The following is a 23,110-nucleotide window of genomic DNA, read 5'->3' on the forward strand; positions in this document are numbered from 1 at the left end:
GTAGAAACAGAAAGATGTTGGCTCCAACAGAGTCCTATTATCAAACTGCTTCATTCTCAGGCCTTATCTTAGTAAATAAAAGCAGGATAATCCCTTGATATTTCAGTATATGTCAATGGCTCTTAATTGGAATGATTCTGTTTCAACTACCCTGCCCGCTCCTGGGAAATTTTGGTAATATCTGGAGGCATGTTTATTGTCATGACTGGGGGTGGGTGGGTGAGGGCAGCCACTAGTACCCACTGAGTAGTTCCAGGGATGCTGCTAAACATCCTATAATGCACAGGATATCCCACAATCAACAAGGAATTATCCAGTCCAAAATGTCAATAGTGTGACACTGAGAAACCTAGTATGAAGGATTAAATATCTTAAGTACTTAGCAGAGGGGGTGGAGAGTGTTTAGAGACTGTAACTACAAACACAAAACCAGAGAGTCCAAGTAACTCTCAGTGAAGATCAGATGAGGCATTCAAGCGGTGTTGAGAGCACTGGCCTGAGAGCACCCTCTTGTCTCATTAGATATGAGGTGGGTAATGTAATGGGAGAAAATACCAGCTTCCAATCAATACACCTACCTCTTTACCAGTGGTGCTAACTTATTTTTTTCTGATAAAAGAACAGGAAACTGAAAAAGTGTTAAGTAGAAAGAAAAAAATGTACTGAAGAGCAACAGCATTTGTTAAACAGAACACAGTCCCACTACAAGTTTACTGAGTTTTCCTATTACTTACAGTAGGGCTCTAGAGGGTTACATCTAAAATGAGAACAGTGGATGTTATGGACACATCATAAGAGAAAATCAGAATAAATATTCACGTGCTTCATTCAGGACATCAGTATTCGGAAGATCAAACACTACTGCAGGAAGCCTGGCTTTTAGACTCCAAATGTGTAAATGTTCTAATGATACACTACTATCATTCCTTCTTAGATCTTCCTTTCTCTGAATGCAATACTCTGACAAAAAAGGAAACAAAACACCGCACACCTAACAATTTCTGAGACAGTGCTGAGATCAAACAAAAGACAAAAAAAAATTTCACAAGACGTTGGTTGAGTTTTACTGTTATGTACCTGTAACTTTTCTTTTGCTCTTCCATTTGTGCTCTCATTTTGTAGTCCTTTTATGTTATCTTTTCTATCCTCAATCACATTTCTTCACTAAAATCTTTTTATTCTCTTTTCAACCTTTTTTCACTCCTATTTCCTCCTTTCCTCTCTTCCGAATCTCATGTCTTACTTCACTCTCTCAAAAGTGCCAACCAGCAATGGGATTATGTGAGAACTTTAGAGTTGAGTCAGACTCAGAGGCTATCTAGCAGTAACCCCCAACGATGCCCATCTCTCTTCAGCATGCCAACTCTCCTAACAAGCTGTTAGGAGACAGCTTAAACACATTAAGGTATATCATCTTTCTTAACTTTCAGACACCACAAATCACTTCTTACCGATAGGTATTGCTAGATTGCTGGTGAGTTCTAAGCAGAGCAATATAACAGATATGAATTGCTCTTGCTTCACAGATACCAATTCCTTCTCATTATCAACATTAAATTAGAAAAAAAGTTCACTAATTTAAGTACAGTCCTAAACTACACGTGGCCGAATGTGAAGGCTAACTGCTCTTTGAAAATTATCCTTCGACAAACATTGAACTAGATGCAGGCACAGTGTGAGATTCATCTAATAAGCCTTGTTTGACATTTTGTCAGGCTAAGGAATGACTCATTAAATGCCCCAAATTGGCACTCAAGGTATGTTTTACCCTCCTACAATCCTCTGAAAGTTGATTCTTCCCTTAACTGAGTAACCAGTAAGATACTGTTTAATTCCGAGTCATATTAGGTAAATACGGTACTGTACTTCAAATGGTACTGTAGTGTGATGCCTCGTGGAGCCCTGGCAGATGCATGGGAGCAACAGTAAAGTGATTTAGTATTGTGGAATAAAGGAACTAAACCCTAATTTGTTCTGTGCTGGTTTAGCCCTAAAGGGCAAGGAAGTGCAAGTCCCTTACGCGCACCGTGCCGCTGTGCTGTCTAGTTTAAATTCATGTTGCCAGCGTTCCACCAAAGTTTGCAGGGTTTTGGAGGTGTCTCCGGCTGTTGCTTCGGCGGAGGAGTAGAGTTCCCCTCGCTGCGGGCGCAGGGCGCACTGCCTCCCGGGGAGGCAGGTGAGTCCGGCGCGGCCCGCACGGGGTCGCCACCCGCCCCGTCGCTGCTCCCCTTACCTTGGTGAGCTGGGCGATTTTCTTGCTCATTTTCAGGTGCATCTCCTGGCTGTAGTCCATGCTGTGCCCAGCCAGCTGTGCGGTGGCCGGCGAGGGCGCGAATTTGGCCGCCGAGCCGCCGTAATAGTGCTGCTGCCAGCTCATGCCCGGGGTCGCCATCTTCCCGACAGACCCCAGCCGGGGCACCTGTCCCCGCGCGTGGAGGCAGGCCCGTGGAGCAACCACGCCCGGGAGGCAAGAGTCGCGGCGGCCGCTTCCCGACCCGACACCCGGCGCCCCCCAGACTCGGCCGCAGGCGCCGTCCCGCCCGCGACCCCCGGGTCACCCCTGGAAGGCACGGGGCGGTCCCGCCGGCCCGAAGCCGCGGGGACAACGGCGCGGGGCAGATGCCCGGGGATGGGCGGCGGCGGCCGGGGGCCGGGCCAGCTCTTGGAGGCTCCTCAGCCCGCGCCTGGCGGAGGCGTCGAGGACAGCGCAGCTCCGCCGGTCCCGCTTGCAGCCCGCACCGAGGACTCGGCGAGGTTGCGGAGGGAGGAGGAGACGGGGCGGGCTGCGGCGGGGGTAGGCGGGGACATGGAGGAGGACGCGGGAGCCGCCGTTACCAGGGCGCGCGCGGGGACGGCGACGTCATTTCCCCGCAGCCAAGCCCCGCCCCGCCCCGCGCAGCCGCCGCCAGTCCCGCAGCCCCGCGGCCAGTGCGGGCGCCTCACGAGGTCGATCCGGGACCGTGCCGCCAGTGCTTCCGCCGTGTGGCGGGGATCCGGCAGCCCAGCCCTGGCGGCGATCCCCGTGTAGCGAGCGTGAGGCCTGACGTAAAAAAAAAAAGTATCCCCAAGAAGACGGTGCCGTAGTCACCTTCGGTTAGCAGAACGGGTGTCGATCTACAGACCCTTTCCACATGCGTCCTCGTGTGTGCAGGGCCCCAAGAAGTGGCTCTTCCCCAAGAAGAGAGGCAAGCCCAATCCAGAGACATGAGTAGTGAAGTAGCGAGGATTCCCTGCCCTGACCTTCCTTCCAATGGCACACAAGTGACCGTGACGCTGTCTTAGCCGCCCCCTCCCACCCCAAGTGCCCGGCCACTGCCCCCAGTTCAGTGCTGAGTGTATGTGTGGAGGGAACGCTCCTTTTCAGTTAGCTGGTGGAGCACCGCATAGCTACTTTCCCCAGGTGGAGCCCAAGACAAATAGATAGGAAACTGCTTGGCTGGAAATAAGTAAGAGTAGGATCGGAGTGAAAGTAATGGTAAAAAAAAACAGAAGATGGAACAAGACATCAGTGCTTTAAGGATTTGGAGCTGGGCCAAAATGTGTCATAACTTGTGCATTTTCGCCTTCCTAAATGTGTTATTCCCTACTGATTTTCTCTTAACATCTCTACCCCTGCAAGTCAAATGATTTTTTAAAAAAGTTTTTGTATCCTGCATTGAAGCATGTGAGTCATTTTAGGACATGGATAATACTTTAAAAACATAGAATTGTACCTGTTTTTTAAAAAATCTTATCTCCACGCAGTTTTGCAGAACCAAATCCCCCAACTCTATGTGATTTCTTTTTAGCATGCAAGTAGCCAAAATATAAATCTGAGAATATTAACAAACTAGAGAGCCGAATTTAACAAAGATTGTCTGGATGTGACAACATCTAAACAAGGTGAAGGTTTAATCGGACCCTTAAATACTTTAAGATCTGTTGGAATTCCTGAAAGGAAACTTGAAATTGGCTCTTTTCCCAGATGCTAGGTACTCAGTCCCCCTTAAATAGACCTTCCAGGAAAAACGTTGTCTAGTTCCGAGGTTCTGAATGGAGCATATGGCCAGAAACAAATATCCTACAAATGTTGCTCCTTAAGCACTAATGATCAAATAAAATTAAAGAGAATTAGAAACTAGTGCTATTTCATCAAATTCTAGGCATGGAAGATTCACAGTCATTTTAGAACTCATGTTCTTTACGTTCTAAGCAGAAATGTATGCTCAAAAGACTCTCTGTTTCACTAAATTTGTATAGCCAAGCCTTGCTAGGACAAAGATATTTTTGTTTTTGTCACTATGATAGAGTGGAAAGAGAATAAGCCTGGAAATAAGGAAATGAATGTGTAGCATTAGTTGAGTCACCCAACCTGTTCACTCCTCAAGTGCTTCCACTGAAAAGAGATGGTGTTACCAGCTGCTTCCAGCTCGGACTTGGTAATTAGAAGTTAGGACCCTGGTCCACTGGTAATTCACTCTGAACGCCATCACATGAGTTTCCATCATCACTATGTGGCATAGCCCAAAAGGACCCTTTTCTTAAATACTATGCTCAAAAGACATCCACTGTCACTTCATGAATTTAATATTTTTCCCCACGACAATGGGATAAAACAAGTCACAATTAAAATTATATTTAATTATAAATAATGAATAGAAACATAATATACAGGTTGAGTATCCTTTATCCAAAATGCTTGGGACCCAAACTGTTCTGGATTTCAGACTTTTTAGGATTTTGGAATATTTGCATTATACTTACTGGTTGAGCTTCCCAAATCCAAAAATCTGAAATCCAAAATGTTCCAATGAGCAGTTCCTCTGAGTGTTGTGTTGGCACTCAACGTTTCTGGTTTTGGAGCATTTTAGATTTTGAGTTTTCAGATTTGGGATGCTCAGTTGGTAAGACACCCTGTATTAGTCTGTTCTCACATTGCTATTAAAAAAATACCTGAGTCTTCCTAAAGAAAAGAGGTTGAATTGGCTCACAGTTCTGCAGGCCGTACAGGAATCACAGAAGCTTCTGCTTCTGGAGAGGCCTCGGGAAACTTACAATCATGGCGGAAGGTGAAGGGGAGCCAGGCAAAATGTACATGGCTGGAGCAGGAGGGGGAAAGAGAGCGGGGAGGTGCTACACGCTTTTAAACAACCAGATCTCATGGTAACTCACTGTCATGAGAACACCACCAAGTGAATGGTGCTAACCCATTCATGAGAACTTGCCCCTCAGAAAACTTACAACATGGAGGAAGGTGAAAGAGAAGCAAGACACATCTTACATGGTGTCAGGTGAGAAAGAGAGAAAGAGAGACAGGAACTACCAAACACTTATAAAACTATCAGATCTTGTGACAGCTCACTCACCATGACAAGAACAGCATGGGGGAAGCCACCCCCGTGATCCAACTGAAACAGGAAAAGTTCCCTTGTCCCCTTCGCAGGGCGTGCAATGGGAGTGTGACTCACTTCTTTAGTGCCCCGCTGCTCAAACCTCTAGGGGAGCACAGAGATGGGCAGGCTGTGAGGCTCAGACCCCAAAGCAGTGTCTAGGGGTGAATGTTTATAGCGGAAGCCACAGTGGGCATGTGTTACAGGGTGCTCTTTTAGCTTAGCTGTCTGTAGGTGGCTTGTGTTAGCCAGTTCAATTAGACCCCTGCCTTATCACAAGGACAGAGGGCTTTCTGTATCCTGGGGTTCTTGCCTTGGTGTACTGGAAGAATTGGATCACACGTGGGCTTGGAGAATGAGTGCAAGGTTTTATTGAGGGGAAGTAGCTCTCAGCAGATGGGGTAGCCAGAAGGGAGATGGTTTTCCCCTGGAGTCGGGCCACTCGACAGCCCAGGCTCTTCTCCGACTGCCCCAGTCAAACTCCTTGTTGTTCTGCCAGTCTATGGCCTGCTGGCATGCTGGTGCCTATCAGTGCATTGCTCTCAACGTCCAGCTGCCTATGTGACCCTCCACTGATGTGCTCCTCTTGGCATCCAGCCACCTGTGTGTTACTCTGCTGATGTGCTCCTCTCATCATACAGCTGCCTGTGTGTTCCTCCACTGATGTGCTCCTCTTGACATCTGGCCACCTGTGTCTGCCTGCTAGGGTCCCCAGGTTTTTATAGGCACAGGATGGTGGGGGTGGCAGGCCAGGGTAGTCTTGGGAAATGCAACATTTGGGCAGGAAAACAAAAATGCCTGTGCTCACCTAGGTCCATGGGCATAGGCCTGGGGATGTAGCCCTAGCCAGGGACCACACCCTTTCCCTTTTCTGTATTATTTGAAGGGACTATGCCCTTCCCTTCCCAGCACTTTCCTTCTGTATCACAGTCACCTCCCAGCAGGTCCCTCCCCTAACACATGGGGATTTCAATTCAATATGAGATTTGAGTGGAGACACAGAGCCAAACCATATCATTCCACCCCTGTTCCCTCCCAAATCTCATATCCTTCTAACATTTCAAAACACAAACATGCCTTCCCAACAGTCTCCCAAAGTCTTAACTCATTCCAGCATTAACCCAAAAGTCCAAGCCCAAAGTCTCATCTGAGACAAGGGAAGTCCCTTCCACCTATGAGCCTGTAAAATCAAAAGCAAGTTAGTTACTTCCAAGATACAATGGGGGTTCAGGCATTGGGTAAATGTTCCCATTCCAACTGGGAGAAATTGGCCAAAACAAAGGGGCCACAGGCCCCATGCAAGTGTGAAACCTGACAAGGCACTCATTAAATCTTAAGACTCCAAAATAATCTCTTTTGACTCCATGTCTCACATCCAGGACATGCTGATGCAAGAAATGGGCTCCCAAGACCTTGGGCAGCTCCGCTTCTGTGGCTCTGCAGGATGCAGCCCCCATGGCTGCTTTCATGGGCCAGTGTTGAGCACCTGTGGCTTTTCCAGAACATGGTGCAGACTGTCAGTAGACCTAATATTATGGGATCTGTAGGATGGTGGCCCTCTTCTCACAGCACCACTAGGCAGTACCCCAGTGGGGACTCTTTGTAGGGGCTTTGACCCCACATTTCGCTTCTGCACTGACCTAGCAGAGGTTCTCCATGAGGACTCAACCCCTGCAGCAAATTTCTGCCTGCACATCCAGATGTTTCTATACATCCTCTGAAATCTAGGCAGAGGTTCTCAAACCTCAATTCTTAACTTCTGTGCACCTGCAGGCCCAACACCATGTGTAAGTCACCAAGGTTTGGGGATTACACCCTCTGAAGCAACAGCCTGAGCTGTACGTTGGTCCCTTTTAGCCACGGCTGGGATAAAAGGCATCAAGTCCCAAGACCGTACAAAGTGGCAAGGCCTTGGGCCCAGCCCACGAAACCATTTTTTCCTCCTAGGCCTCTGGGCCTGTGATGGGAGGGGCCACCAGGAAGATCTCTGAAATGCTCTGTAGATATTTTCCCCATTGTCTTGGCAACTGATATTCCTCTTCTTGTTACTTATGCAAGTTTCTGCAACTGGCCTGAATTTCTCCCCAGAAAATAAGTTTTTCTTTTCTACCACAGGGTCGGGCTGCAAATTATCTAAACTTTTATGTTCTGCTTCCCTTTTAAATAGAAGTTCCAGTTTCAGATAATCTTTTTGTGAATGCATATGACTGTATGCTTTCAGAAAAAGCCAGGTCACCTCTTGAATGCTTTGCTGCTTGGAAATTTCTTCTGCCAGTTACCCTAAATCATCTAAGTTCAAAGTTCCACAGATCTCTAGGGCAGGGGCAAAATGCTGCCAGTTTCTTTGCTAAACCATAGCAAGAGTGACCTTTACTCCAGTTCCCAATAAGTTCCTCATCTTCATCTGAAACCACCTCAGCCTGGACTTCATTGTCTATATCACTATCAGCATTTTGGTCAAATTCATTCAACAAGTCTCTAGGAAGTTCCAAACTTTCCCACATCTTCTTATCTTCCTCTGAGCCCTCCAAACTGTTCCAGTTCTGCCTGTTACCCAGTTCCAAAGTTGCTTCCACATTTTTAGGTATCTTTACAGCAATACCCCACTATCCCAGTACCAATTTTTTGTATTAGTCTGTTTTCACACTGCTATAAAGAATACCTGAGACTGGGTAATTTATAAAGGAAAGAGGTTTAATTGACTCACAGTTCCACATTCTGGGGAGACCTCAGGAAACTTACAATCATGGTGGAAGGCAAAGGGGAAGCAAGGCACATCTTACATTGTGGCAGGAGAGAGAGAGAGAGAAAGAGAGAGAGAAAGCAAAGGGGGAGGTCCCACTTTAAACCATCAGATCTCGTGAGAACTCACTCGCTATCATGAGAATAGCATGGGAGAAATTGTCCCCATGATTCAATCACCTCCCAGCAGGTCTCTCCCTCAACACATGGGGATTACAATTCAAGATGAGATTTGAGTGGGGACCCAGAGCCAAACCATATCAGGGGTATAGGTACTGGGTAAACATTGTCATTCCAAAAGGGAGACATTGGCCAAAAGAAATCCAGTTTCTTTTGAGTTTGAAACCCAGCAAGGCAGTCATTAAATCTTAAAGCTCCCAAATAATCTCTTTTGACTCCATGTCTTACATCCAGGGCACACTGATACAAGAGGTGGGCTCCCAAGGCTTTGGGCAGCTCCACCCCTGTGGCCTTCCAGGGTTCAGGCCCCACAGTTGCTCTCATGGGCTGGCATCAAGTGCCTGTGGCATTTCCAGGCACAGGGTGCAAGCCGCCAGTGGCTCTAACATTCTAAGGGCTGGAGGATGGCAGCCCTCTTCTCACAGCTCCACTAGGCAATGTCCCAGTGAGGACTCTGTGTGGGGTTTCTAACCCCAAATTTCTCCTTGGCACTGCCCTAGTAGAGGTTCTCCATGAGGGCTCTGCCTCTGCAGCAGGCTTCTGCTTACACATACAGGTTTTTCCATACACCCTCTGAAATCTAGGCAGAGGCTCCCAAACCTCAACTCTTGCACTCTGCACATCCACAGGCTTCATACCACCAAGGTTTATGGCTTGCACCCTCTGAAGCAACAGCCCAAGCTGTATCTGGAGCCCTTTGAGTCAAAACTGGAGACAGAGCAGGGAGCAGGGTCCTGAGGCTGCACAGGGCAGCAGGGCCCTGGGTGTGGCTCATGAAACCATTTTTCCCTACTGGGGCTCCAGGCCTGTGATAGGAGAGGTTACCTTCAATGGCTTGGAGGCCTTCTGCCCATTGTCTTGGCTATCAGCATTTGCTTTTCTTTTCATTATGCACATTTCTGTGGCCTGCTTGAATTCCTTTGCTGAAAATAGGCTTTTCCTTTCTACCACATGACCAGGCTGCAAATTTTCCAAAGTTTTATGGTCTGTTTCCCTTTTAAATATAAGTTCCAGTTTCAGATAATTTTTTTTCTCACACATATGAGCATACATTGAGAAGCAGCCAGGCCACATCTTGAATGCTTTGCTGTTTAGAAATTTCTTCTGGGAGATACCCTAAATCATCACTCTCAAGTTCAAAGTTCCACAGATCCCTAGGGCAGGGGCACAATCCAACCTAATTATTTGCTAAGGCATAACAAAAGTGACATTTGCTCCAGTTTCCAATAATTCCTCATCACCATTGAGACCTTCTCAGCCTGGACTTCATTATCCATATCACTAACAACATTTTGGTCACAAAAATTTAACCAGTTTCTAGGAAGTTCCAAACTTTCCTTCATTTTCCTATCTTCTTCTGAGCACTTCACACTCTTCCAATCTCTGACAGTTACCCAGTTCCAAAGTCACTTCCACATTTTCAGGTATATTTACAGCAATGCCCCACTCTTTGGTACCAATTTTCTGCATTAGTCTATTCTTACATTACTATACAGAAATATTTGAGACTGGGTAATTTATAAAGAAAAAAGGTTTAATCAGCTCACAGTTCTGCAGGATGCAGAGGACGCATAGAAGCTTTTGCTTCTAGGGAGCCTCAGGAAACTTACAATCATGGAGGAGGGTGAAGGGGAAGCAAACACGTCTTACATGGCCAGAGCAAGAGAAAGAGAGAGTGGGGGGAGATGCTACACACTTTTAAACAACCAGATCTCATAATAAGTCACCCACTCATTATCATGAGAACAGCACCAAGGGGATGGTGCTGACCCATTCATGAGAACTTTGCCCTCATGATCCGATCACCTCCTACCAGGCTCCACCTCCAACAGGACATTACAATTCCACATGAGATTCGGTAGAGACACAGATCCAAACCATATCACACCCATAATCCCATCACCCAAACCTCACTTTTAAAAAAATCTAGCAAAGTTAGCATGCGAAAGAGAGAAAATGAGAGAAACTAGTTAGGCAAGAAATCTATACTTAGTGCCTGTTTCTTTCATGAGATTGTTTATGCAGAAATATTTGTTGACTGCCTATTGTGTTCCAGGGACTGATGCTGCAGTGATGACTAAAAAGTATTCTCTTCAGGGCAATAGTCTCTATCCTGAGGACGTTAAAAGTCTAGTGAAGACAGACAAATGAAGAATTAGATGCTACAAAGTGGGTGAGTGTGAAAGGAACTCCAAGAGAGTCGCTTAACCTAGACTTGGGGTGTCAGAGAAAGCTTCACACATATAAACATAGTGCTTGAATGGACCCTGAAGGCTGAGTTTTTCAGGTAAAATGGGTAGGAAGGTAGATTACAAGCTCTAAGGAGGGTAAGGGCAAAGCCCTGGAGATTAGATGAGAGCATGACCTATTTAGGGAAAAGCAAGTAGTGTAATATGGCTAGAGCACAGTTTGAGAGGGATGTCAGAATGTGAGGTGGAACAGGTATCAAGATTACTTATGGAAGGGGACTTACATGCCTTGACAAGAGGATTGGGTCTCTGTCCCGAAGGCAATCATGAGCCATTGGAGGGCTTTAAGCAGGAACATGAAATAATCGTATTTTCATTTTAGTTACATCATTCTTTGACTGTGGAAAATCGATTATGGGACAACTCTATAAACGAGGAGACTAGTTAGCAGGCTATCGCACTTATTCTGGTGAGAGATGATGAACCACTGACCTAAAATAAGGCAGTGAGAGTAGGAACAAAAAAGGATGGGTGTGAAATATCCATAAGGTAAAACAGACAGGACATTGAGGCTGAGGAACAGAGAGCTGTCAAGTTTGCCTGATTTTTTCCAAGGAGGGGAGGCTCCTAGCACACGATACATGGTTATAAAATTAAGTAAAAATTTATAAAAATAACATTCTTTGTATTTTTTAGGCCTTCCCAAATTGTGTATGTTTCAGGCCCCAGAAAACCTAGATTAACCCCAGGCAGTAGCAGTTAAGGTTAAGAATTAAAATTAGGATTGAGATGTGAGCTCAACAGTTAATGGACCAAAAGCATAGGCAGCAAAAGAAAAAATAGATAATTTGAACTTCATCAAGATAAAAAACTTTTATGCGTCAAAAGATACTAACAAGAGAGTGAAAAGGTAGCCCATGAAATATGAGAAAACATTTGCAGATCATGCTTCTGATAAAGGATTAATATCCAGAGCATATAAAGAATTTCTAAAACTCAACACGAAAAGCAAATAACCCAATTAAAATATGGACAAAGGACTTGAATTGTTATTTTTCTAAAGAAGATATACAGATGGCCAATAAACACATAAAAAGATGGTCAAAACATCGCTAATTATAAACGCAAATCAAAGCCACAATGAGATACCACTTCACACCCATTAGAATGGCTACTATCAAAAAAACAAAACAAACCCAAACAGAAAAATAACAAGTGGTACATGGAGAAATTGGGATCCCTGTGGTTGAAATTGCTGGTTGAAATGTGAAATGGTACAGCCACTGTGGAAAACAGTATGCTGGTTCCTCAGAAAATTGACAGAATTAGTGTACGATTCAGAAATTTCACCTCTAAGTATATACCCAAAATAATTGAAAGCAAAGACTTGGAAAGATAATTTGTACACCGATTGTCACAGCAGCATTATTCACAGAAGCCAAAAGATGGAAGCAGCCCAAATGTGTATTGATGGATAAATATGGATATACAGAATGTGGTATATACAACAGAATATTATTCAATCTTAAAAAGAATGACACGTGGTACATAAATGAAACTTAAAGATATTACATTAAGTGAAATAAGCCAGTTACAAAAGGACAAATACCATATGATGTTTTACTTATATGAAGTAGCTAGAACACTCAAATTCATAGAGACAGAAAGTAGAATGGTGGTTTCCAGGGGCTAGAAGGAGAAGGGAATGGAGAATTATTGTTTAATGGGTATAGGGTTTCAACTGGGGAAGACGAAAAAGGTCCAGAAATGAATGGTGGTGATGGTTGTACAACAGTGTGCATCTACTTAATGCACTAAATGATACACTTAAAAATGGTTAAAATGCTAAATTTTATGTTATTTATTTTTTGCCACAATTAAGAAAAGATTCATCAATGAAAAGTACTCTTGCTACTTATGGGAAGTGCATTCCAGTGAACAGACAATCAGAGAATGCTGTTCTATCAATCAATAAGCATTTATTCAGTGCTTTCCTCATGGAGATGAAATAGACATTTCCTATCCAAGATCATGGTTAGCTAAAGAGGACGTCTAAATATAAGATTTGAAAGAAAGAGGTAGAGGAAATGTTCTTCTTTTTTCTATTCTTTCTTCCCATTTTGGCCAGAAGAATCATAGAGACCAAGTTAGGCAGTCAATTGAAAATGATACTAAATATCTACAAAAGCACCTGTACTAAAGATCTACAAAAACTTCTTTGGGGTTGGCCAGGTGATCTCAAAGGTACTTTTCAGGTCTTTTATTTGCATCTCAATGTTATGCCTCTTAGGAACATTCAGTATTTGAATGGGACTCAATCTAAGGCCATACAGCAAGGTATAAGAGACTCAGAATCACTATAGACTGTGTACAAGCAACTGAATTCCAATGGAATCGATAATCATACTAGCTTTTTGTAAGACTTCACACAAATAAGGAAAACATTTTGAGTTAAACATTTTCTAAATGACAACTCTTCTCTTGGTGCAAGTTTCCATGTATAATGAAAAGAGAATCAGAATCTTGGTTGGTATTCTGGGTCTCTTGTTGCCACTAAGCCACCTCTTTTCTTCATTTGTAAAATGAGGAGATTGGACTAAATGATCTTGAGTATTTCTTATATCTCTCTCATGTTACATGTTGAATTATTTAATATTTTATATTATTTATTTATTTTAGACAGGATCTTTCTCTGTCACCCAGGCAGGAACTCTTGGGCTCAAGCAGTCTTCCCACCCTCGGCCTCCCAAATAGCTAACACCTATTTTTTGTTTTTAATTATCTCTCTCTCTTTTTATTTATTTATTTTTTTTTTTGAGACAGAGTCTCACTCTGTCACCGAGGCTGGAGTGCAGTGGCTTGATCTCGGCTCACTGCAACCTCCACCTCCCAGGTTCAAGCGATTCTCCTGTCATAGCCTCCCAAGTAGCTGGGATTACTGGCATCTGCCACTACACCTGGCTATTTTTTTTGTATTTTCATAGAGACGGGTTTCAACTGGTCTCAAACTCCTGACATCAAATGGTCTGCCTGACTTGGCCTCCCAAAATGCTGGGAATATATACTTTTAAATTCTTGTAGAGATGGGATCTTGCTACATTGCCCAGGCTTGTCCTGAACTCCTGGTCTCGAGTAATCCTCTTGCCTCAACCTCCCAAATCACTGGGATTACAGGTGTGAGCCACCATGCCCAGCCATTATTTCATATTTTTAGAACAGAATTTTGCTGTATTTGTATGGATATACCACATATCAATCATGCTCCAACTCTCACTTCCACCTCCTAACACACCCAAAGCATGGTACACAAAATAAGCCTAAATAAGGTGGTTCTTGTTTCTTTAGATAAGTGGTTAATCTAGATGGCTGCAAATTGGTAAACATCATTATAAAAGAGTTTGACTATGATTTGTTGGTTTCTTGCTATGTGCTTCTTTCTCTTTTTTCCTTATTTTTGTTTCTTCCCCATGAATTCAGAAAACTCATCTCTATCATCAACTGATAATGATATTGAAAACCTTCTAAAATGTTTGATACATAATACATGCACAATAAATGTTTATTTCCAGTTTTTAGTTAACTTCACTTTCTTGACCAACACTATCATTAGCTTTTTCTCTAACAACACAGCCAACCCTTTCTATGAATATCACAATCAACCAGAAGCCAACTGGTTTATCCATCTACTTGGCTTCCTTTGCAAGCAGGGACTGAATAAGTTTACTTGATAGGTGATCTTGAAAAGCAAGAATGTGAGAGAGATAAGGAAAAGCCATTGAAGGACACATTGCTGAGTTGGTTACCACTTTGGTCAATTGGGACTCAATCTCTGAAGAATCTTGTAAAATGAATCTCAGAATTTTCTGTAGCAAAGACGAAAGGCTAACACATTTATCTGCTGTCTCCTTTCACTCACTGATCGAGGGTGGCTACCAGGAGAATTAACATCTCTGTGTGTCTGGTTATTCAGTGTGAGCTTAGTGAACTCCTGTGGCTTTGGAGAGAGTGGGAGTCAGGAAGGCAGAGAGATCCAGCAGGTGCTTGAGGGAAAACTGTGGCATGCATAGGAACTGTCCAACACCTTTGCAGCTGAAATCAAAAGAAGTGGCACAAGACATCAAAAGTATCTCCTACAATCTATCCCTTACCGTTCAGATCCATTTTTGCTCTATATGAAATTCATTCTGTCACCAACTCTTTAAGGTCATAGCTAGCTGCTGATTGTTAAAAGGACTCCAGATGAGACTTAGTGTAGCAAGCAAATGTCCCTTGCTGCAACTGCTCAAAGGGCCATAACTGATATTCATCAGGTCCTGCTCAGATTTCCACCATTCCAGATTTTCCTTACCCTTGGTGAGCACTTCAGCTAATCTAAGTTATTTGGTTGGTGGGGAGATCCAAGTGTCTTCATCCTTGAGGAATCCAAGCTCTTGGTTGGCTTACCCCTGTCAGGCTGAGGCTGCTATAATTTTTCATTCAGTGCTTTTGCCAGGTATGAAAGAGCTAGATGAATCCCAGTTAATCTTTTGAGATCTCCTTACTGCCTTTATTATTTAGCAATAATCCTAGATGCTTATGATAATCAGGATCAATTACCTTGCCAGTATGAAAAATGCCTTTCTTTGTCTACTAGTCTTTTGGTATAAAGAGCCAAAGTGAGCAGGGGGTAGTCATAGCTACAGGTCCTGTGAGATTCTTGCTGTGTATTAATGCTGTGTACTAATGCTATGTATTGATACAAGTCATTTTTCTCCCTCCTACCACCAGTAAAAATTTATAAAAATAATTCTTTGTATTTTTTAAGAATGTTAGCAGAGCCTAAGGATGTGAACATAGGAAGCACAAATTCTGCAAGTGGGTCGCTGGGTATGATGGTGAGAGAAGACAATTCAACTTCTCCACCTTGGTTTCTAGATTTATGTATCCTAGCTATTAGATACATGGCATTGGCTCAATGCGTATATCACATCCTGTAGGCCAAATCCTAATCATGCAGAGTATTGTCTCCAAACTAGCCGATCTCCAAATTGTTCATTCCAACATTTTATCAGTTCAGCAACTTGTGGATACTGTGGTATATGGTAGGAACAGTGGATCCCATAGTCTTGTGCCCATGTTGTCTTGTTGTGCCTCCTTCACTGTGGGTCCTTTAGTCCAAACTGATGTTATACAGGTAACAACGTTAGTAAATGAAGCATTCTGTAAGCTGTCAGATAATAATCCTAGAAGCTACACTATGAGCAAGGAGGACAAACTCATATTCAGAACAGGAAACACTTCCAGTAAGGATGAATCACTGTCCTCTCTGGAGGGAGGATGAGGGATCTGATGCAATCAATTTGCCCCTAAGTTCTTGGCTAGTGTCCTTGAGGGTTGGTACTCTGCTGAATGTGTGTTATTGGTTTTTGTTGCTGACAAGTCAGAACTTTGTAGATACAGTAGCTATGCCAGCTTGGTGAGAATGAGCCAATACAGTTGGGGCCTTGCATGGCCTCCATACCTGCTGACAAAGGTACTATGTTGATGGGTCCGTTGCACTAGCATTGGAGTGCCAAGAATAGAGGCTGGCTGACATCTACCCAAGGAGTAGCCTCTTTTCCTGGTTGTTAAGAGCCTCTCAGTGATGGATGTTCTCCAGAGAACATTAGTGTGAGGCATGAAGATGTGCATGTTCATTTCTACTCTTATTCGTATATCCACATGACTTTTATTTGCCTGCTTGTTTACTTATTTACTTGGGGGACAGGATCTCACTTTGTCACCCAGGCTGGAGTGCAGTGGCATGACCATGGCTTACTGAAGCCTCGACCTTCCAGGCTAAAGCAATCCTCACACCTCAGCCTTCCAAATTGCTGGGACTACAGGTACACACCACCACACCTGGCTAATTTCTTATTGTTTCTAGAGACAGGGTCTTGGCATGTTGCCCAGCCTGGTTTTGAACTCTTGGGCTCAAGCAATCCTCCCACCTTGGCTTCACAACATGTTGGGATTACAGGCATGAGCCACTGTGCCCGGCCAATTATTATTTTTAATTGACATATAATTGTACACATTGATGGAGTACAGTATAATATTTCAATATGTATATACAATGTGTAAGGATCAAATCAGGGTAATTACCATATTATCCATCACCTTTATCAATGGGGCCATGATAGCATTTGGGTCCCCTGTTATTAGTGTCACCTCAGATCCTGTATCTAACAGCCCTTGAAAGATCTGAATAAATAGCCATAGGTCTCTTTGGGGGAAGAATTGGAGAGTTAACATATATATATATTTATGATGTGATTGCAGGGCCTTTCTTTGAGCAGATCTTGCTTGCCCTTCAATTATTGGGTTCTGGGTCTGATAACTCACTCTGGTCTAAAAACTCAACAGAGTATTATGCTTTTCTACTGTGGCACTGATCCTAGCCTACTGCTCACCTGTTTTTACTTTTTTTCTGGTTATGAAAGTCAGGTAATATTTTTGTAGGCTGCCTATCCATCTCACTCCTGGGAACATGAAGATCTATTATCACAAATCTCTAGGGGCCTGGCAAAACCCTGGTTACCCCTATAGTCTTGCATATTACATGAATTATGTCCATCTGGCCTTTGATGTTTAAGTGCAGCTACCTGGACTCTCAAATAATTGAATTCTTTTTATTCCCATTGACCCTAGAAGGCTCAATTCTGTGGCAGAATTTTATTCTGTGAACCCCAATTCATAGAGGCCACTGCCACTAACCTTTCATAAAATGCTGGTATGTTCCTTCTTACCTTTGTGAAGGGAGTACACTAGGAAACAGTCAGGCGATGGGTCTCACATAAAAATCTCATTCTCTTATGCCCACTTCCTTGAGCCTTCTGATCTTTTTTTAAATAGACAACTGTGGCATCTCTACATTGTTATCATGTCCAAGTTTCAAGGCACCGTCTTAGCAGTGTGTTGGGACAAACTCCAGGCGTCCTTGACGGGATGTTACCGTGAGTCACAGGAGAATTACACTCTCCTGTATTCAGCCTTATATCTCACTTACCTATTCAATTTAACACTTTCAGATTTATTCCCATAGATCTTTTCCTCTTTCCTGTCAGAATTTTTCTGTAATTCTTTCAGCAAGTTATTTCTTCCCATAGAAGAAACAGTACCTTCCCTCTTACGGTATGCTAGAACTTGACACATTTTCAAGCTACAGGCAGTTAGAGGAGTCACTGGAGGGATCCCAAGGAGGATGAGTAACATCTTCCAAGACACTCAACTCAGGAAGGTTTTCATCCTCTTCAGGCAAGGGAAGACTGCTGTCCTCCAGCAAGAGGCAGGAGACTGGTTTCTGTAACCTCCCTGATTCAAGAGCACCCAGGATTTAAGGTCCTCATCCATATCCTCACAGAGGCCTTTATCCCAAGTCTGAGTCCCACTGTTTCCCTATCAAAGCTGTGACTTTAGCATAGATCTTTAGCGTAGAAGACCTGTATATTCAGTCTCCTTTGCCATTCTGCCACCCCTAAGATTGAATTTGGAGCCTGAATTTTAGCACAGACTGCCCTTTCATCTTTCTTTCCTTCCTTCCTTCCTCCCTCCCTCCCTCCCCTCCCCTCCCTCCCTCTCTCCCTTCTTTCCTTTCTTCCTTCCTTCCTTCTTTCCTTTCTTTCTCTTTCTCTCTCTATTTTCTTTTCTTTCTGTTTCAGAGATGGGATCTCACTCTGTTGCCCAGGCACAATCATAGCTCACTGCAGCCTTAAACTCCTGAGCTCAAGCGATCCTTCTGCCACAGCCTCTCGAGTAGCTGGGATTACAGGAGCAAGCCACTGTGCCTGGCCAGACTGCCGTTTTGCTACACAGTCCCTTTACTTGCTGTCATGGAAGACTTCTGACTTTCACAGAATGTCTTGACCTGATAGTTGGCTGACCTGAACTCATCTTTTTCTTTGAGGCACTCTTCAAAACTCTTATGGCATTTCACAAAAGCCAGTCAATTCCACTACTGTTATAATTACCATTGCCCCCTTTCATCCCAGTATTAGATACTATATAAGTGAAGTTTCCCTTCCACAACATCCTGTCCACCACAGGTGAGAGTTTGATTGTTATGCCAGAGGTTATCAACACCACAATTACTACCAGCAATGGAGCTTTTGTTTTCATCTGACTGGTGAGTAAACCTGTTCCAGAATACCATCCCGAGGGGATGCTTTCTCCAATTACACCAGGTATTACTGTCTTAGTTTGGGTCCACCCAAAAGTAGAGCATGAGGTAAGGAATTGAGTTCAGGTAATTTATTTGCAAAATGACTCCAGAAAGTAGGAACGAAGGAGTAAGCTTACTGAGAGAAGGAAGATGGAAAAGTAAAAAAAAAAAGGAGGGGATGTTATTGAACTAATTACCACAGTGGGCAATTGGGCTCAAGCCTTCCGAGGATCCTTTGAGGAACCATGTGGAATACACTTGAGAATGGCCCTGCAAAAGAGGGGAGGCTGAACAATTTATCCCCTGGCACCACTGGCTGGGGTTCTAATGGGGGAATATTTCTCCTTTGGGTTTGCCCTGTACACATATAAGCTCCTAGCATATAAGCTCCCACTGCTTCCTTGGTAAAGGATGTCAGAGAGATGAAGAGGAACTTGCGGTGGGACTCTGTCAGCATGCATAGGAAAGTGCATTACAGCTGCAGCAAAAAAAAAATCAAAGGTGGGCTGAGTGGATGTAGAGCATCTACTTTATCACAAAAGCCAGTCCCGTACACCCAGCAAATGGTCTCCTTTAATTAAATATTCCCATCTCTTCCTTGCTAAGAACCCTACTTATAAGCGCTATTCATTCTTACCAGGATAACCTTTGTCTCTTCAAAGGCACTGAGAGAAGAAACAATCCATGTGTGTTTTATAAAACGTGCTGAAGTCAGGAAAGATCCTAGTGAGAGGCATTGGTGAGTTCCTGTTAGGTGTTCTTTTTTTACACTTTGTATTAAGTTCCTGGGGGAAGAACTATAAGCAAGTTGTAGTTATCCAATCCCTTGCTCCTGGCTTGAAAATCCAGTGGCCAGAGACAGAATTTAGCTCTAGCTTTCATGGCACTCTTTGGGTGGTCTCTCAGAGAGGATATTATAATATCTAGATGAGAAATAATATAGGCTTTTATTTTCTTTCATTATTTATTTATTTTAGAGATAGGTACTCTGTTGCCCAGGCTACAGTGCAATGGTGTGATCATAGCTCACTGCAGCCTCGAACACTTGGGCTCAAGTGATCCTCCCACCTCGGCCTCCTGTGTAGCTAGGACTACAAGTGCACACCACCACACCTGGCTAATTATTTTTATTTTTATAGAGACAGGGTATTGCTATGTTGCCCAGGCTGGACTTGAACTCCTGGCTTCAAGTGATCCTTCTGGCTCAACTTCCCAAAGCACTGAGATTACAGGTGACAGCCACCATGCCCAGACAGGTTTTTCTATTTTTTTGTGTGTGTGAACTTCCGGTCCATCTTCCGTTGCCTTCCAATGGGCGCAATTAGTTGAAGTAGCAAGATGTTGACTCTTGTGGGTTCCTCTTTCACAGTGGGTTCTTCTCTGACTTTGGACTTTGGCAAGATTCTTCTTTGTATTTGAGCCTATCTCATTCCACCTCTCCTCAAAGCAACTCATGTCATTTGAAAAGAATTCTTTAGGCCATCGATTAAAAAAATCACCCCTTTGAGGTGGTGACATTGGGTACCAGGGGAAAAAGTGTACCCACTGTGTATTCTGATCAGTGGCTTGAAAACAGCCTCCTCCTCAGCTTGCTGTCTTTATTGCCTCATCTCTCATGACACTTGTTTTCTTCACTGCTCCTGGCATGTCTTCAGGTTATTGACTTCTGCGATTTGCAGATTTTGTAATGTGGTACTGCTTTGAAAGGAGTACTTTACACTGCTTTGGAAGAATAGAAAGAAAGAAAAGGTTAATGCTAAGGACTGTTATTAGTATTGGTATTAGTCTAGGCTGAGATTCAGTGTGGGAGTGATAGCACTCTGGATAAATGTTTGAACACACTTTTGTCTCTCCTACCTCCTGACACCAACTGCTTCCCCACCCCCACTCCTCCCGACTTGCTCCTCTCAGGTCCAGGCCTGTCCTTGACGTCAGAAGGCATGGGCTGGTCTCCAGGAAGCCCGTCCAAGCTCAGAACTTAGAGACAAAGCAAAGCATTCTGCACAGTCCTGCTTGACATTTCCTCTCTTTTCTCATTTGAAGATTTTATTGTGTTACCCTGGTGATGAGAAATGTAGTTAAGAAAGAGGAATTCCCAGAGTAGAAAGTATGGGGGCCAGAAGAGGCAATAAGAGTCCAGATTTAGAAAAATCCTATCAGAAGGAATACTGGGGTCAGAACAACGATGACATTCCCTTCCACCGTTCCCATCTCGCAGTTCATGCAGTTCTCTCTCACCTCTGCCTCATGACTGGTTGTATTCACACTTAAAAAGGAATACTTCCTTTTTCAAAACATGTTTTTTCACTTAAGAAAAAGAGCTCAGCTTTCAGTTCTCCACCTCTTTTCCTCTTCCTCCTTCCTGTCCTACTCTCCAATTTCTTATGTTCTTTCATAAAAAGAACAATTAAAAGCAAAGACAAACAAAATGTGAACCATCACAAACACACGCTTGTAAAGCAAGTTTTATGCAACAGAATGAATATTCAAAAATGAAAAACAAATGTCTTACTTCAGATTTCACCCAAAAGTGGATTCTGAGACAAGGATTTGGGTGCAAGCAGTTTATTTGGGAGGTTGTGATACTATTTTACATATACATTTATATATATATAAGTCTTTTCTACCACGGTCTCTGGCTCATAACTCCCATAGCCCTGGTTACTTGCTAAGTGGCCGAAACAATAAGCATATCTTTCGCTAAAGGTTTTGTCCTTTTGTCTTTGGTTCCTGAAGCAGCTTCAGGGTGAAAAAGGTAAAAGGTAGTCTTTTGGTATAATGTTGCAATACCTTAGGCCTCAGAACTAGACCTTAGGAAACAGAATCTGTCTCTCTCTCTTTCTCTCTCTCTGACCTGCCTTCCTTTCACCTGCTCCTTTTTCTCCTCGAGGCAGGCCATAGAAACTAAAAATATACTCTAATCTTTCCTCACCTTTCTGTCTTGGAGCTGGCCATAAAGAAATTATCTGACTACATTGTCTGATTGTAGGTCATAATGTTGCTGAACCAAACTGGGGCACTCTCACTGGGTGCAGTAAGGCCGAACAACCACACTGAGGTTTTGCATCAGGAGGAGGGAGGGTGATATGGTTTGGCTGTGTCCACACCCCAGTCTCATCTTGAATTGTAGCTCCCATAATTCCCATGTGTTGTGGGAGGGACCCGGTGAGAGATAATTGAATCATGGGAGTGGTTTCCCCCATACTGTACTCGTGGTAGTGAATAAGTCTCATGAGATCTGATGGTTTTATAAGGGGAAACCCCTTTTGCTTGGCTCTCATTCTCTCTTGGCTGCCACCAGGTAAGACATGCCTTTCGCCTTCCACCATGATTGTGAGGCCTTCCCAGCCACGTGGAACTGTGAGTCCATTAAACCTCTTTTTCTTTATAAATTACTCAGTCTCGAGTATGTCTTTATCAGTGGTGTGAAACAGACTAATACAGAGGGGATTTATCTGCAGAATGCCAAGTAAAGAAAATCAGGCAGCTCACGCTTAAGACCCAACCTCCCTGTGTCTTACAAGCAAGACTTTTTAAAGGCAGGGGTAAATTTCAGCAAAGCAGAAATTACAGGCAAAATCATAAATGTATGAAGGCTATACGTTGGTTTGGCTTAAAAAGGTGAGATATCTTGAAGTGGCGTGTTATAGGTCATAGGTAGATTCAAAATTTTTTTATTTGAAATTGGTTGAGGAAGGGAAGCTTTCTTTAAAATTTTGAGTTCAGCAGACAGAAATGATAGGTCTGGCCCATGGGCATGACTTCCTCCAGGTCCCTCAGGAAGAAATTTAGAACAAAGAACCGTGGTCAGAGTTCAGTCCTCAATTCTTATGTGAGGTCTACGTGCCGGTGGACCCATTTAGTAGGGGTCTGAGTTTCTGAAAAACAACTCAGGTACATGTGTTAAGATGTTATCTTTAGGCTGGGCGTGGCGGCACTTTGGGAGGCCGATGCGGGTGGATCACTTGAAGTCAAGAGTGGGAGATCAGCCTGACCAACATGGTGAAACCCCATCTCTACTAACAATACAAAATTAGTTGGGATGTGGTGGTGCATGCCTATAATCCCAGCTACTTGGGAGGCCGAGGCAGGAGAATCGCTTGAACCTGGGAGATGGAGGTTGCAGTGAGCCGAGATCATGCCATTGCACTCCAGCCTAGGCAACAAGAGCAAAACTCCGTATCAAGAAAACAAAACAAAATAAAACAAAACAAAAAAGCTTCCTGGAGGGGCGCACACCTGAAGAGGGCATGGAAGCTCCCACACCCCTTCCCATACCTTACCCTATGTATCTCTTCATTGTATCCTTCGCAGTCTTCTTTGTAACAAGCCAGTGTTTCCCTGAATCCTTATCTTTAGCTTCTGCAGGGAACCAAACTTCTCATGACTGTAACTTTCTTGCCAATTATTTTAAGCTACTATTACTGTCGTGCTTGTCAAGTTGCTCATTT

General features: G+C 43.6%; 1 protein-coding gene across 12 annotated transcripts in view; it reads right to left on the reverse strand.

The window, feature by feature from the left end:
• The window catches only part of FAM184A (family with sequence similarity 184 member A), a 121,419-nt gene extending 118,312 nt beyond the window's left edge, over positions 1-3,107 (reverse strand). For 6 of the 12 annotated variants that reach the window (XR_010134355.1, XM_055391954.2, XM_063707819.1 and 3 more), the window contains exon 1: positions 2,234-2,532. Coding sequence is in view for 10 of the 12 variants with exons in the window: in XM_055391954.2 (XP_055247929.1) it covers positions 2,234-2,392 (159 nt within the window). In the remaining 2 variants the exon portion in view is untranslated. Of the gene's footprint in view, positions 1-2,233; positions 2,542-3,088 lie in introns of those variants that run through there. The other 6 variants (XM_063707822.1, XM_063707820.1, XM_055391950.2 and 3 more) reach the window with 4 other exon arrangements.
• Between the last annotated feature and the right edge of the window lie 20,003 nt (positions 3,108-23,110).

Source organism: Gorilla gorilla, chromosome 5 (genome assembly GCF_029281585.2).
Source record: "Gorilla gorilla gorilla isolate KB3781 chromosome 5, NHGRI_mGorGor1-v2.1_pri, whole genome shotgun sequence".
Taxonomy (NCBI): Eukaryota; Metazoa; Chordata; class Mammalia; order Primates; family Hominidae; genus Gorilla; species Gorilla gorilla.